The 18,043-nt window shown below is 38.0% G+C and overlaps 1 protein-coding gene across 1 annotated transcript; it reads right to left on the reverse strand.

Moving 5' to 3' along the window:
* Window positions 1-916: 916 nt before the first annotated feature.
* On the reverse strand, window positions 917-11,919 carry LOC102809757 (uncharacterized). The gene is made up of 12 exons (XM_085508668.1): window positions 11,799-11,919; window positions 9,557-9,658; window positions 9,099-9,153; window positions 7,889-7,917; window positions 7,594-7,621; window positions 7,130-7,158; window positions 6,569-6,596; window positions 6,332-6,360; window positions 5,828-5,855; window positions 5,595-5,623; window positions 1,905-1,937; window positions 917-988 (listed from the first exon to the last, which is right to left on the reverse strand). Exons 2-11 carry the CDS (start codon window positions 9,641-9,643, stop codon window positions 1,905-1,907), a joined length of 375 nt encoding a protein of 124 aa, XP_085364794.1. The 5' UTR covers window positions 9,644-9,658; window positions 11,799-11,919; the 3' UTR covers window positions 917-988.
* Window positions 11,920-18,043: the final 6,124 nt, after the last annotated feature.

Raw genomic sequence — 18,043 nt, forward strand, 5'->3', positions numbered from 1 at the left:
GTCCTACTCTTGTGAAATTGATTAGCAAAGTTTAATCATTTAATGTTTTCTATTTTGTGATTCCTGCTGCCCATAATATTCAAAGTCAAACTTTTACACAACCTATCTAAAATCTGGGTCTTCCTAAATTTCATTCTAAAATTTGAATTATTATTAAATATCTGCTATTTTTCAAACATCCTGTAATTTTATATGTAATATTGTTGATCGTCAGTAATTGTATCATGTAATTATTTATATTATTCTATATAATGATGAATCATTACATTTTTTCTGTGTAAATAAATTGGATTACAAGCAATGAAATAAGACTGTATTTTCTCTAATAGAAATGACTTTAAGTAAAAATTGCATTTCTATATGCATTTCTATATCCAAATACGACTCATTTTACTCACAAATGGTCATTTACATATTAAGTATATATGCTATTAAAGAAAATGCAGTATAATGTAATTTTGGTTCCAAATACTAAATTGCATGGTTTGTAAATTATGTAAGCTAATAGTCTGAGGTGTTTCTGTGTTCAAAATAAGTTGTATTTCAAAGATTCTGCAAACACAAAGTGCAAGTTTTTGTTTATATTGGAGATGTGCTTCTAATAGAATAAATACAGTATACCTTCTTTTCTGAAGTGTTATTTTATAATGCAATACACTGTACTATTTTTCAACCAATTTGTTTGCTTAATAACAGCCCATTGTCATAATAGGTATTAAATTGAAATGTGGATGAAACGTCTGTTACATTTAGTACATAGAAAGCAACTTGGGTCTATGTTGGTGATTTGGATCCCCTGACCCTACAGCACTTAATGTAGGGTTGTTAATTTTGATCTGAACCGATCCAAAACCGATCTCCCAAGTGAATGCAGATCAGCAGGAAAAAAAAATGTGATGATATTACAAAGTAAAAGTTATGTGAGTTTTTAAATCTTTATTGAGATTGTTATAATCTTGTGAGTTTATCCAGTCAACATGAAGGAGACCTGTAAGAAATGAATAAATATTAATTTCAGTACTATGTAATTTATTGTGAAGCGGTCAGAAAAATCTGGGAAGGGTGGGCAGGAGATGTCAAAGTTTATATCTTGGAGATACAGAAATATGTGGAAGCACATGTTTTTGCAAATGACATTTTTAATAATTTGATATAGAAAATATCTTTGGTTTTTGTGTGCTTTATTTGAGATGCTTTTCTAATGGAGGAACTGGGAAAAATAGAATATGTGGGGGGGGGGGGGGGGCTGCACAAATATTGGTGTACATGGTGTACATCATTCCATTTGATAATTGGTGATACTTGTACATTAATTGGTTCATCCCATGATTATGACTACCTAGTAAATCAGATTAGTATGTGTGTTACAACTGGACACTTCTACTAGTAGATCATTTTCAGTAACCCTGATTTGAAAGAACCATCAGTGTAATTTAAATTAAACATCTGGAAAACCCTTTTCTTATCACAGTAACATATTAATACACAAATCAGAAATAAAATATAATAGTTGATAATGTTAAGTTTGGTCTTAGCAATATCTTAACAACTGAAGTCATGTGATTTCAATTTTGACACAAATTTTTAATCTTGTCCGCTAAAATGTAGCCATTTTCTTGAAATTGTCAAAAGTAGAATTGATAAAGTTAGTAGCTATTGAATATTTAGTTTAGTTCATGGGGGGGGGGCTAGCTGGATGAGGAACTGTGATAACTGTGTTGAGGCCACTGGTCCCTTACTCTTACCACATTGCCCCTTTCCCCATTGATTTTGGCATGTTCACCCAGCAGTGCTGTATACTAGTACACATAATGTGTTCATGACTAAAAAGTGGGAATTATAGCAACTGGAAATCAGTTCAATTTAATATTTTGCTCTGCAAAAGAATAATTAAATGAACTAACCTAGCGTGATCTCTTGCTATGATGTTCGGCTTGCTGCAATGTAGATACAAATATTTTGAAAGTAATACTGCAGTGTACCATCTCAGTGTAGAGAACTGTGTGTGTGTGAGACCTGAGTAGTAGATAGGACCTAAGTAGTGGATGTGGCCCAGTAAAGGAAAGTGGCTTTGTATGTGACCGAAGTAGTGGAAAGGGGCCTAAATAGTGAGTGTGGCCTAAGTAATGGGAAGGGGCCTAAATAGTGGGTGTGGCCCATGTAGTGGAAATGGGCCTAAGTAGTGGGTGTGGCCCATGTAGTGAAAAGGGGCCTAAGTAGTAGGTGTGGCCCATGTAGTGGAAAGGGGCCTAAGTAGTGGGTGTGGCCCATGTAGTTGAAGGGGGCCTAAGTAGTGGGTGTGGCCCATGTAGTGGATAAGGGCCTGAGTAGTGGGTGTGGCCCATGTAGTGGAAAGGGGCCTAAATAGTGGGTGTGGCCCATGTAGTGGATAAGGGCCTGAGTAGTGGGTGTGGCCCATGTAGTGGAAAGGGTCTAAGTAGTGGATGTGGCCCATGTAGTGGAAAGGGGCCCAAGTTGGGGGTGTGGCCCATGTAGTGGAAAGGGGCCTAAATAGTGGGTGTGGCCCATGTAGTGGATAAGGGCCTGAGTAGAGGTTGTGGTCCATGATGTGAAAAGGGTCTAAGTAGTGGTTGTGACCCAAGTACGTGTAGTGGGTGTGACCCATGTAGTGGAAATGGGCCTAAGTAGTGGGTGTGGCCCATGTAGTGGAAATGGGCCTGAGTAGTGGGTGTGGCCCAATTAGTGAAAAGGGCCTAAATAGTGGTTGTGGCCCATGTAGTGGAAAGGGTCTGAGTAGTGGTTGTGGCCCATGTAGTGGAAAGGGTCTGAGTAGTGGTTGTGGCCCAAGTACGTGTAGTGGGTGTGGCACATGTAGTGGAAAGGGGCCTAAGTAGTGGGTGTGGCCCATGTAGTTGAAAGGGGCCTAAGTAGTGGGTGTGGCCCAAGTAGTGGAAAGGGGCCTAAGTAGTGGGTGTGGCCCATGTAGTTGAAGGGGGCCTAAGTAGTGGGTGTGGCCCATGTAGTTGAAGGGGGCCTAAGTAGTGGGTGTGGCCCATGTAGTGGAAAGGGGCCTAAGTAGTGGGTGTGGCCCAAGTAGTGGAAAGGGGCCTAAGTAGTGGGTGTGGCCCATGTAGTTGAAGGGGGCCTAAGTAGTGGGTGTGGCCCATGTAGTTGAAGGGGGCCTAAGTAGTGGGTGTGGCCCATGTAGTGGAAAGGGGCCTAAGTAGTGGGTGTGGCCCAAGTAGTGGAAGGGGGCCTAAGTAGTGGGTGTGGCCCAAGTACGTGTAGTGGGTGTGACCCATGTAGTGGAAATGGGCCTAAGTAGTGGGTGTGGCCCAATTAGTGAAAAGGGTCTGAGTAGTGGTTTTGGCCCATGTAGTGGAAAGGGTCTGAGTAGTGGGTGTGGCCCATGTAGTTGAAGGGGGCCTAAGTAGTGGGTGTGGCCCATGTAGTTGAAGGGGCCTAAGTAGTGGGTGTGGCCCAAGTAGTGGAAAGGGGCCTAAGTAGTGGGTGTGGCCCAAGTAGTGGAAAGGGGCCTAAGTAGTGGGTGTGGCCCATGTAGTTGAAGGGGCCTAAGTAGTGGGTGTGGCCCATGTAGTGGAAAGGGGCCTAAGTAGTGGGTGTGGCCCATGTAGTTGAAGGGGGCCTAAGTAGTGGGTGTGGCCCAAGTAGTGGAAAGGGGCCTAAGTAGTGGGTGTGGCCCAAGTAGTGGAAAGGGGCCTAAATAGTGGGTGTGGCCCATGTAGTTGAAGGGGGCCTAAGTAGTGGGTGTGGCCCATGTAGTTGAAGGGGGCCTAAGTAGTGGGTGTGGCCCAAGTAGTGGAAAGGGGCCTAAGTAGTGGGTGTGGCTCAAGTAGTGGAAAGGGGCCTAAGTAGTGGGTGTGGCCCAATTAGTGAAAAGGGTCTGAGTAGTGGTTGTGGTCCATGTAGTGGAAAGGGTCTGAGTAGTGGGTGTGGCCCATGTAGTTGAAGGGGGCCTAAGTAGTGGGTGTGGCCCATGTAGTTGAAGGGGGCCTAAGTAGTGGGTGTGGCCCAAGTAGTGGAAAGGGGCCTAAGTAGTGGGTGTGGCCCAAGTAGTGGAAAGGGGCCTAAGTAGTGGGTGCGGCCCATGTAGTTGAAGGGGGCCTAAGTAGTGGGTGTGGCCCATGTAGTGGAAAGGGGCCTAAGTAGTGGGTGTGGCCCATGTAGTTGAAGGGGGCCTAAGTAGTGGGTGTGGCCCAAGTAGTGGAAAGGGGCCTAAGTAGTGGGTGTGGCCCAAGTAGTGGAAAGGGGCCTAAGTAGTGGGTGTGGCCCATGTAGTTGAAGGGGGCCTAAGTAGTGGGTGTGGCCCATGTAGTTGAAGGGGGCCTAAGTAGTGGGTGTGGCCCATGTAGTGGAAAGGGGCCTAAGTAGTGGGTGTGGCCCAAGTAGTGGAAAGGGGCCTAAGTAGTGGGTGTGGCCCATGTAGTTGAAGGGGGCCTAAGTAGTGGGTGTGGCCCATGTAGTGGAAAGGGGCCTAAGTAGTGGGTGTGGCCCATGTAGTTGAAGGGGGCCTAAGTAGTGGGTGTGGCCCAAGTAGTGGAAAGGGGCCTAAGTAGTGGGTGTGGCCCATGTAGTTGAAGGGGGCCTAAGTAGTGGGTGTGGCCCATGTAGTGGAAAGGGGCCTAAGTAGTGGGTGTGGCCCATGTAGTTGAAGGGGGCCTAAGTAGTGGGTGTGGCCCAAGTAGTGGAAAGGGGCCTAAGTAGTGGGCGAGGCCCATGTAGTTGAAAGGGGCCTAAGTAGTGGGTGTGGCCCATGTTGTTGAAGGGGGCCTAAGTAGTGGGTGTGGCCATGTAGTGGAAGGGGGCCTAAATAGTGGGTGTGGCCCATGTAGTTGAAGGGGGCCTAAGTAGTGGGTGTGGCCCATGTAGTTGAAGGGGGCCTAAGTAGTGGGTGTGGCCCAAGTATTGGAAAGGGGCCTAAGTAGTGGGTGTGGCCCATGTAGTTGAAGGGGGCCTAAGTAGTGGGTGTGGCCCATGTAGTGGAAAGGGGCCTAAGTAGTGGGTGAGGCCCAAGTAGTGGAAAGGGACCTAAGTAGTGGGTGTGGCCCATGTTATGGAAAGGGGCCTAAGTAGTGGGTGTGGCCCATGTAGTTGAAGGGGGCCTAAGTAGTGGGTGTGGCCCATGTAGTTGAAGGGGGCCTAAGTAGTGGGTGTGGCCCATGTAGTTGAAGGGGGCCTAAGTAGTGGGTGTGGCCCAAGTAGTGGAAAGGGGCCTAAGTAGTGGGTGTGGCCCATGTAGTGGAAAGGGGCCTAAGTAGTAGGTGTGGCCCATGTAGTGGAAAGGGGCCTAAGTAGTGGGTGTGGCCCATGTAGTTGAAGGGGGCCTAAGTAGTGGGTGTGGCCCATGTAGTGGAAGGGGGCCTAAATAGTGGGTGTGGCCCATGTAGTTGAAGGGGGCCTAAGTAGTGGGTGTGGCCCATGTAGTGGAAGGGGGCCTAAGTAGTGGGTGTGGCCCATGTAGTGGAAAGGGGCCTAAGTAGTGGGTGTGGCCCAAGTAGTGGAAAGGGGTCTAAGTAGTGGGTGTGACCTGGATTGTGGATTTGAGCCTAGTAGCGGCAGTTGTCTAGTAGTGGGTGCAAATCGTATTCTTTACTGTGTAAATTAAATATTACCTGCATGACATTGACAAAATCTTCTAGTCCTATAAACAATGAAAATAAAATGTTAGAAAATCTGAAAGTATACTATATATCTTGAAACTATCGAAGGACAATAGTAATCTATGTTTCAATGTCTGAGAAACTGTAGCTGTCGGTGTAGTGTCGAACAACAATGACATTTAAACACAGACACAATTCATTGTGGCATTATTTTTAGAATACGATAGAAATGTAATTCAACTAACCTTTTCCTTCGCCGGCATGAGGACTGCCCTATTTTGGAATGAATGGTAATTACATATTCTTAGCATAAGACAAATATATATGTGGATATAGTTATGTAGTTGGGAGTACTGATAGGGTTTCGGTGTGGAATGTCGAAGGCCAATTCTCCTTTTTTGTTAAAAATGTATAGGACAAAATGAATAAAAATATCGGACAGCTTCAATTTCATTCCTGACCCAAAACTAATTCACTGTTTTTCACGCCACGTAACAAAAGAAAGTTTTTTTAATATGTTAATTAATCCTAGCCAGAATTACGGAATTTATAGTTTCTTTTATTGTATTGTATTTATAAATCACTGGTCTGGAAGCTCCATGTATGAGTATGTATGAATACTGAAGCATTCCAGACAAATTCCCCTTCATTGTTTTTATCCACTTTCCAGTCACGGTGAGATTGTACTGCGAATGATATCTATCGGGGATATGTGTTGGGTATTGTGAAGGTTATATTTGAACTCTTACCTGCAGTACATGTTCAATACGAATCCAATCTACGAAATAAAACAGACTACAATAAAGTACATACGGTCAACAATAAAGTCAACACGGTAACTTACTTCCCGGCATGCATCAGTAGTATTTAGGATAATCTATAAATGGGCACCAGTCAAGATAAGGGGCGATACAGGATGTCGGGGGCACGCCTTTACAATAACGTCATATATATATATATATTAGCAATCAGAACTGAATACTGACCTTCCTTTTCCATATTCTTAACACGAATCTGTTGATACAAGAAAAACAAAGTGTTTGCGCCATCTTTTGTGGAATAATGAAATATTACGTTTGCCTTTGGTTGTGGCACTCCTTACGGGTAAACTTGAAATCAGCCATAACGAAATTTTCTGTTTTCTGGCTAACTGTTATACTGGCTTATATACCACAAGGTTTCGGCTCATGTGCCGCAACATCTAGCAGTTCGTGACAAAATTCAGAAGTCTGGTTGTCGAAAAATTTAGGCAATACGTCAGTCGTTCGTAGTGTTGAACGAGTATAGGAAAATCATTTGGCAAAATGTGATACAGTTTTACAGGTAGAACAGTAGCGGAAGTGTGTCTGTGAGTTCGGAGCGGGGTACTACGTGAGTGAGTGTATATGCAATAGCCAGCGTGACATATATAAGGTTACATCCACTTTGGCGCAAATGGACAATAAATTAATTCATTGTAACCACATACCAATACTCAATGTTATAATTGCCACTGACACAAAATACCATACAATAACGAATAAATAATGTAAACAAATATTACTTACGTCCATCGATTCAAATAATTCAGCTAGTTCTGAAAAGATTGCCAAGAAATAAGATTAGAGAAAATTTCTCATTCAAGCAAATAAAATTACAATGTATTTAGTGCCGTTTATGACAAGTTGTAAAATAATGACGCTGTTCCTATGTTCAAGAATTTGCACATCAAACATCAAAGTGATCAATTGTATTTGATTTAAAATATTGGGATTAACACAGTGATAGAATATATATATTTTAACTTAATTCACCTATAAACTATCTATCTTACATTATGTATATAATCCGATTAAAAACTTAAAATCTTATTTTTTTTTAATTTTCATATTTTTCAATTGTTATTTTGTTTATAATTCTAATATATATATATATATATATACATTACATGACGTTTCCATGTCATATTTCGTATCCGAGTTAGTAAAATGAAGACATTGTAAATGCAATTATGCTTTATACACAGACCTACCTTCTCCATGTCCCAAATTTGCGGCGTTCTATACATAAAAGACAGAACATAGTAAATAGTCAACGCTGTAAACTCTAAATATTATCTTTTGCAATCATACATGCAAATATTAATATTTCATATTAAATGATCTTTATGAACATATTCCGAATATTACATCTTCTTGTTAAACGATCGATTACAACACCTGGCCATAGAGGGCGTGTGTACTTGACTCGTTCTGTTGCTTGTTGCTTGTCTGATTATAATTTGAATGTTGCAATTTGCATATATAGATGTAACAGCTTTCACTTACATGCATTTTAACAGCCATTTTGTCCCAGGCTGAAAACAACATAATTGTATTATTTAGAAAACATAAGAACGCACTTGTTTACGCATTGCGCGCGTAGTCGTCCGCAGGAATGGATTCCTGGGCGGTTGACAAACACCGCGCCGTCTATCGCATCCTAAGATATATTTGTTTGCGTTCTTCCTTGCTACTGTTACTGCCGATGGTTAACAATGTCTAAGCAGATTGTGAGCCACCCCGGTTCGCGCTCAATAATTTTGTCAAACTTGTAGAAGCTGGTGGTCAATAATGTATAAATATAACGTCACAGCGTGTCTACCTACAGTTACACGTCTAAAACAAACGCTGAATACGAGCGCATGATTTACCCTTATAAGTAGCGCCTCTAGCGACGAGGACGAACGAATAATCGAAATTATTTGATTAAAAACGAGAATTCCAGTGAAATTCCACACATTGACGATGCAATATTGTGTGGTAATGGTAATAGTTCGGTAGATGTAAATTTCATATGCATGTGAGAAATAATGGGCATAATATTGACAGTTTTATGAAGTAGCAGCCCGTACTTCAATAAGAGTATGATAAACAACGTTCACAAATACATGCACATAGTATACACAGGAAATTGCTAGTTGTCTAAAAGCTATAGGAATTGCATTTCTGTTGAATTGTTCAATAATGAATTTATTGTTTATTACAAATGCACATGTTTTGCTTACGAACCCACTTTTCAGTAATTTTTGTGTTACCGGTATAGCAACTGGTGAATGGAACCTCAAGGTATTATAGCGGTAAATGAACACTGTTACTGTAAATATTGCTTTAAAGTCAATTTGAGGCGTACGAATTCAACTTTTCATTGTTTTTTCTAACTCAAAGAGAAAGAACAGATCCAGTATTTTTTACAAAGTAGAAAATAAAGTTATTCTTGAGCAAAGACAATACAACGATACTTTCAACCCGCGAGCTGTAACATATGTTATTTTAAATGCCTTTCCCTTATAGTTACGGCAAATGTATTTTACACCAAAGACCGTGACCATTCTACATAATTATGCTTAGCAAAGACCAACACAGCGAACACGTATTTTTTGTTCGTGATCCCATATATCACGCACATCATCAAACACATGCATTAATCTATCTATCGACCCATGTACAAACCCACCCGCCCATCCACCCATCAATCTCAGGTTATTGGCAAACTGACCGTTTTCTTTGCGCTGGTGTCCATGTCCATGTACATGCACATGTCTATGTCCATGCTGCGTGAATGTCAAATAAAAAACAATTAGCTTTGAATTATTTATATTTGAATATATACTAGTATTTGATTTTTTTTTCTCTACACAAAATTTGGTTGCAAACGTTGCACATCCGTCATCTTAATTCGATTATGCATCTGATTAAGAAAAGAAAAACAGCTGCCAGACTTTCGATAAAGACGTGGCCGGCATTCTTCAGTTTGTCATCACCAACCGATACAACTCCACTTTCTCAAGTACAATATCTCAGTAGAAGATATACATACTAAATCATTAATTGTGAAGTATTAGAATTGCGCCTCATTTGGACAAACATTCTATTACAATAAACTAAAAGTAGAAGTGTAGATGTGAGCAAAGTGGACCCAGGTTGATGAAATGTTTTCATGTGAACACGTTTTACCTTGTTGCTGTTGACGTGCATTGCAAATTCTAATAATAGGAATATTAGTAATGATGATGTAATAACAAAACTGCTTTGACGATTCATGATGATACCTTGACTCTGAAAGGAAAACAATCCAGTATAAATATAAAAGTGGTATACGATTAGTTTAAAAGACGGCTTCATTGGCCAACACACCATTCCTATAAATAGTGCCCTCTAGTGGTAGAGTTTTTCTGTGGTGCCAAAAAGGTCGAAGGCAAAGTCGTTTAAATGGAGAAATGTGTTTAATGGACGACTTCATATGAGCGGCCTTAGGAATCTCTCAGTTACTACTTCGAAGCCTTTGGTAACTCACGGGAAACGTTATGCTATTTATGAGAAAGTACACCATGTGTGATTCGAACTTGCAACTATGGCAACAATGGCTTCCACTCACTGCAGTCACCGGGCAACTCAAAAATAATACCCGAGTTTATTCCACACTGAGAATGCAAGCGTACAAGGCCAATGGAATGCACATTGGTCAGAGGGTGGTCAGAACTCTAATACAATGAAAGACAGTGAAATAGTGAGTACGACCTGGTACATGTACACGAATATATAAACTTCTTTATTTATTCAACTGATTATTATTTTACTCATATTAACCCATATTTTGAGAACATATATGACAAATATTGAGGCTGATCTTTTATTTGGTGAGTTTATTAGATTCTATCAGGAATAAACGCTGCTTAATTTTTGTGAGCCGACCGAATGAAAGGCAATGAACGCTGTCGTCCAACGAAGCAATTAGTGCAAAATGTGTTGTCATATATTAGACAGAATGACAGACAGAATGTCAGATAGATATAAAGAAAGACAGATTTGCATACATACCTTATGAATACCTTTAATTCAAACACGATCATGTATTTACGTTGATAGAATTTAACTCGTTATATATCTAATATTAAATTGTAATATACATGCAAAGAATACATGTTGTATATATGTCAGAATACATGAATGCCAGCGGCTAGATGTCTGTCTCCCAATACAAGGTTTCCTAAATATCGGTAAATATTTAGTTTGAATGACTCGAAGAGGTCATAATTTACCGACGTGCAGCCGAGGTCATCAATTTCTCTGAATTGTACCAAATAATAAACACAGCATAAACCCGAACGTTGGAGAATGTGGCGGAATTTTGTTGTATAGCTTGACACTGCGCATGCACAATAAAAACTTCGAGATCACTGGACCTCCATTAACTCCAAGTCAATAATGAGTCTTATTATACTCCATATTCAAAATTACCACATTGATTGGTCCGAACACAGTCACATAGTGAATAAAACTCAATAATAAAAACCGAGTGACCTTAATTTCATTATGACACATGTGAAGTAGTAGTGTTTACAAAAAAATGTCGTCACGGTCTCAGACGGTGTATTCATTTATTCACTATAATAACACATATAGTTACCCCGGTGTAAGTCAATATGCAGTTTAACCCAGGGACATTACTGACATTATTGACCACGCCTACGCCTCGGTCAATAATTTCCACTTCAGGTCATTAAAACTGAATATTGACATTAACATTAATATTTGCCCATTAACAATATTCCGTCAATACACAGTAGGAGTATTTATTAAGCAGTCCTTTCATTTTCACCAGTACCTTAGGTTCACAAATATATAATATATAGTTGTAATCGGGCATCAAAAAGAGTAATCTGAAAATCATTAGATGCGTCATTATTGTGCTTATTCATCGTCGTTTTTTTTTTTTTTTTTTACAAGTGACCGTGTTCTAAGTTGTGCTCTGAATACTCAAATACACTGCCACTAAAAGCAGTGCTAATTTGTCGGAATGAACTGTTCAATCACACAACTATCGCTATCTGCACAGTTCCAGGACAGTGTCAAGGGAAATTCGTATTAACAGTGTTCTGTACCAGTATACATTACACTATATAATCCATGGATATAACTGTCTATTTTTATATTTATATGATGATCATAACAAAATGGCGAATTGACTAAATTTAGCTGCAGTATTTGGAAACACAGTAACATTAACAACAGAATAACATTCTTGAATCAAATTATTGATATTAGAAACACAGTTCACAGAGTCCGACAACTGATTTGCTCACTATAAGAGCCATACCACACGCACGTTTGTCATTGGTCGCGTGAAATGTCTTGATTGGACGCGCTTGGCATACAGTTTTCGATCAAGCATTCATTGTTATACTGTGAAACATACCTTCCCGATTTTAACAAGTTTGTTCTCCTAGGTACACTTGTAGTGAGACGCTTGTTATATGGATTGGTTACGATCTCCACTTCAATATGCAAATTGAATTTATGCAAATTTAAATCCGATTAATCGTAAAAATACATACATATCCGATGGTTCTCTTAGCAAATGAGTATGCCGTGTTGGATGGATTGGTATATAGCAATGCATACTAAATGTGTAACCTATTACACGAGAAGGCACGGCAAATTTAATTGTCATTACACAACAACAACATAGCGAAATGAATAACTATAGTCAGCTTGATCAATATACCATTTTATGCTCATTGCGAGATCCCGTGTTATGCGTGAAAACAAACAAAGGTCATATCATTATTGTGACGTTAAAACATCGCTTAGGATTTGACAAAGTATTTGTTTGATGATGGTCACTTTTGATGAAGTAAGGATATCCCAGCGCTATATTCTACTCTTCAAAGCTCAATATTTTGACATTGAGCTATAAGAAAAAAATTAAATTCAAAAGCTAATCGCCCAATTTTTGCGACAGACGTTTGACCCGCGTTTTTAATTCAATACTCGAGATCTCACAGTGAAGGGAAAATTATTTAATCTTAATTCAATTCCATTTCTGTGGACGTATATGTACTCATTTTCTTCCTTGTTATATGTATGTATACACTGAACATTGTTATAGACTATGTTTAGACTTAATACGTGGCTGCAAATTGCAATGTGTTTGTATACAAGTTAAAATAAATTCTCAAGTAACTCAATTATTCAAAGATATGTTTGTTTTTTTCAACTTGTTGCCTAGTCAATGCTAAGTTTCCGACCTTTCAGGCGACATTCCATCTCGTCACGCTAATTTTGATTTTTTATGATTTTTCAAGCATCTTTTTTTTACAAGCAGCGTTTATAACTGTTCTATATCACATTTAACTTAACTGACATTCCATGCAATTTTATAACTGTTCTATATCACATTTAACTTAACTGACATTCCATGCAATTTTATAACTGTTCTATATCACATTTAACTTAACTGACATTCCATGCAATTTTATAACTGTTCTATATCACATTTAACTTAACTGACATTCCATGCAATTTTATAACTGTTCTATATCACATTTAACTTAACTGACATTCCATGCAATTTTATAACTGTTCTATATCACATTTAACTTAACTGACATTCCATGCAATTTTATAACTGTTCTATATCACATTTAACTTAACTGACATTCCATGCAATTTTATAACTGTTCTATATCACATTTAACATAACTGACATTCCATGCAATTTTATAACTGTTCTATATCACATTTAACTTAACTAACATTCCATGCAATTTTATAACTGTTCTATATCACATTTAACTTAACTGACATTCCATGCAATTTTATAACTGTTCTATATCACATTTAACTTAACTGACATTCCATGCAATTTTATAACTGTTCTATATCACATTTAACTTAACTGACATTCCATGCAATTTTATAACTGTTCTATATCACATTTAACTTAACTGACATTCCATGCAATTTTATAACTGTTCTATTTCACATTTAACTTAACTGACATTCCATGCAATTTTATAACTGTTCTATATCACATTTAACTTAACTGACATTCCATGCAATTTTATAACTGTTCTATATCACATTTAACTTAACTGACATTCCATGCAATTTTATAACTGTTCTATATCACATTTAACTTAACTGACATTCCATGCAATTTTATAACTGTTCTATATCACATTTAACTTAACTGACATTCCATGCAATTTTATAACTGTTCTATATCACATTTAACTTAACTGACATTCCATGCAATTTTATAACTGTTCTATATCACATTTAACATAACTGACATTCCATGCAATTTTATAACTGTTCTATATCACATTTAACTTAACTGATATTCCATGCAATTTTATAACTGTTCTATATCACATTTAACTTAACTGACATTCCATGCAATTTTATAACTGTTCTATATCACATTTAACTTAACTGACATTCCATGCAATTTTATAACTGTTCTATATCACATTTAACTTAACTGACATTCCATGCAATTTTATAATTCTTCTATATCACATTTAACTTAACTGACATTCCATGCAATTTTATAACTGTTCTATATCACATTTAACTTAACTGACATTCCATGCAATTTTATAACTGTTCTATATCACATTTAACTTAACTGACATTCCATGCAATGTTATAACTGTTCTATATCACATTTAACTTAACTGACATTCCATGCAATTTTATAACTGTTCTATATCACATTTAACTTAACTGACATTCCATGCAATTTTGTAACTGTTCTATATCACATTTAACTTAACTGACATTCCATGCAATTTTATAACTGTTCTATATCACATTTAACTTAACTGACATTCCATGCAATTTTATAAGTGTTCTATATCACATTTAACTTAACTGACATTCCATGCAATTTTATAACTGATCTATATCACATTTAACTTAACTGACATTTCATGCAATTTTATAATTCTTCTATATCACATTTAACTTAACTGACATTCCATGCAATTTTATAACTGTTCTATATCACATTTAACTTAACTGACATTCCATGCAATTTTATGATTCTTCTATATCACATTTAACTTAACTGACATTCCATGCAATTTTATAACTGTTCTATATCACATTTAACTTAACTGACATTCCATGCAATTTTATAATTCTTCTATATCACATTTAACTTAACTGACATTCCATGCAATTTTATAACTGTTCTATATCACATTTAACTTAACTGACATTCCATGCAATTTTATAACTGTTCTGTATCACATTTAACTTAACTGACATTCCATGCAATTTTATAACTATTCTATATCACATTTAACTTAACTGACATTCCATGCAATTTTATTTTTTTAATTTTCCCGAAACAATTTTTCAGACTTTCAGGGAAACTTTTTAATTTCCCTTATAATGTTTTGACCTTTCGTGCTTCATTGATCTTTTCAACCAATTTTATCGAATTTTTAAATCAACAATATTTTCTTCTTTCCACCCAACTTAAACTTTGAACAGCAAAGGTCTTTTGAAAACGTTTGTTTTCACATTAATGTTTTTTTTGTTACATCACACACTTTGAAAAGATATGAGGCAACATTTCTGCATGCTTTCTGACTGTGATGTCATTTTTTTCGAGAACCTCTATTGTAATCCAAATTAGCTCAGTCGTTAGCGTTTCTACTTGTTATAGGGATGGGTTTTTTTTAAATGTGGCCGAAAATGTCCAAATTACTGATATTCTCCATGTTAACGTTAAACTATGGTTAAGATTGGTCACGGTTTTATCAGGCAGGTTCAACACGTGTTTTTCACTGAGTCAAATCGATCAACATAGATACAATTTTTTTTTAATAGTGTTTGTGCCAGGCGACAGTTCCGGACATTCAGTCCTAGTGCATTTTCCCACAGAAGTCATATTCATGTTTGGGACTACATGACAGGGCTGTGTGGCCATCTCTCTGTCAAATGACAATTTGTAATGCGCTATCCTGGCGTCAACCAGGCCACGTCGAACACAAGCACTAGCGGACCTTAATCAAGGTTCCCCGAAAGTCGCATTGGTTAGTGAATGAATCTCCAGTGGAATTGGCCTTCCCATTGAGTCTGTGGTACAATCGCCCAGGGTAGGGGTCGACCCTTTTGATGTTCAGCCTAAGGTAGGATTTGAACTTGAGTCTACCGATCATGAGTCTGATGCGACAACCACTATGCTACCAGTAACCGTGACATTAAAGGCAGGCTAAAGTGGTGAATATTGTGTACTGAATATATAATATTGAAACCGGATTGAATAATACTATTCAAAAAGGTCACCGACTTCATCCTCGTTTAAAGCCTGACGAAATATTTTGACTTCATCTATGTATCCATAGAAATACTCTATCCGTTACTCTATTATAATAACCGTTTGATATAATGCCCTGATAGTTTACCTGACTGGTACGTTTAAACCATACACTGACAGTGAATTTAGACCCCCATGGATACCCACGAAACAGACCATTATTAATTTTGCTTTTTCCAGTGAAATATGCCTATTTACCAGAAACACTATCTGCGCTAGTCATACTGACCCCACCTGTACCCGCGCCTTGTCTCCCATAGCAACTTACGTCATTATAATTGTTATCAAATGAAAAATAAGCTATCAACGAAGTATCATTGCATTTATTGGGTGCATACTCGTCAACCAACCTCATCGGCCGAAAGAAGTTCATCACAAATTACAAGTTCGTCAATAAGGCCATAAAAATTCGTTTGTTTTCCAAACACCAGCTTGTCCAATTGTAAGAGGGGTATCCTATACAAGCATGTCCCCATGACAACAGTCCACTTCACTATTTTTATCTTATTGTCAAGGTAATAATTCAAAGACATGACCACGTGATGCCATATGTTGTGTTCAGCCAACATATCTGTGTATTTCCAAGTTTCTCTCTTGTCTGCCGTATTAACACCTCCACCAATCATTTGACCAGAGTAATCACTTTCCATCCGAATTTCAAAACTTCCGTGATTATATTAACCATTTGACATGATTACTTGGTAGTTTCACCACTGCCCTGTTCTCTTAAACCAGACACTAACAGAAAGCTAATAACCCCAAGCATAATTACAAAAATCTGTGCCTTCAATTTTGCCGTTGCTATGACAACTGGCGGCTTTTCCCTAAACTCCAAGTACTCAGACAACATCGTCTATCGTTATGTGATACTTCTTGGGTATGGTCATTGAAGGTGTAACGAGCGATCTCGTGATCAGGAGATGGGGTTGTATCTGCAAAAAGAGTGATTACATTCACTTATAAAGCAATGACAAGTATAGTGTAGTGTAGTGTAGTACAGTGCAATGCAATTCCCTTGAAAGAAACTAAATCTAGACCCTCTGAAACGTTATTTCCTGCTTTTTGAGGGGCGAATTTTGCTGACACAAAAAGTTTTCAGCTTGATTTTGGAGGGGCGACCGCCCCAAACATTTTTTTCGAGGCCTCTGCCCAGTGCCGCCGCCGCTGAGTGCAGTGCAGTGCATTGCAGTGTAGTGTAGTGTAGTGTAGTGTAGTGGTCAAAAGTCACATCAACATAATTTAAATCATTAACAAGCATAGAATAATATTTCTGCATTCTAACATTTCATTTGAACACTCACTGTGTGTCACTGTCTTCAATAGCTTGCACAATGGCCTCTTTCATGTCTGCCAATTTCTGATTAAGGTTGTCGGTAAATTTGTTGAGTTTTCGTACGAGTTGTTTTTACTAAAGTCAGTTTCCGTTCAATGTTGTCCAATTTCTCAGCCCCCGCAGTCAGTATGTCCACATACCACAATAAGTTACACGTTGCTGATTTGAAGAATAGTTGTAACTCATCGCTTAGAGTACCTCCAACTACTAGTGTTGAAAGGAGCAATGCTAGCAATATATTAACTTCAAACATCTTTAATATCTACGTATATAAATCATAAACACGTTCCGTTATGATTGGTAGAGCTCATACAGACACGTGGTATAGGTACTAGACCTAACACAAAATAATGGCCATATTGTAGTGGAAATTTGGCTTTGCAATTATGATTTAAACTCTACATGTGTTATCAAACTCATTGAATTTAAAAATAAAAAAAAAAAAAAAAAAAAAACGTTTGATATTTTCGAAATCTGGTCAGTGTCAAAAAAAAATCGCCTCACGTAGGAACGATTTCATGTTTGAAGATAGTACTTGCGAACGTTTCCAGTTTTGGGCGGAACATTCATATCGTAGCACATCGTCATAAAACATGGCGCCGTCGCAAAACATGGCATTGTCGTAAATCGTGGCATTTTATGGCACCACTAGCAAATCATACGGCTTGTAACACAATGGTTTTGGATTGACATTACAATATGGAAACTGAGCTATTTGACGTTGTTCACGCTATTCAAACTGACGCTATAGGCGGCAACTTTTCAACTAACAAAGAACATCTTGTACCAATTGAGAATGAGTTATGGGAGAAAGAAAAATACCAGACTTGTTTTCGTAAATACAATATTGTTTGATTTTTTTCATAACGTCATGCTTAGCTTAGTAATCAAGTTTGATCAAGTCTGATTCATTGCAGATATTGGTGTCAAATTGTCACAATACGATCAAAGATGTATATTCTTTTACCTGTCATTCTGTCTTTGTATAGTGCTA

The sequence above is a fragment of the Saccoglossus kowalevskii genome, chromosome 15 (assembly GCF_978046115.1).
Source record: "Saccoglossus kowalevskii chromosome 15, keSacKowa6.1, whole genome shotgun sequence".
In the NCBI taxonomy this organism is placed as follows: Eukaryota; Metazoa; Hemichordata; class Enteropneusta; family Harrimaniidae; genus Saccoglossus; species Saccoglossus kowalevskii.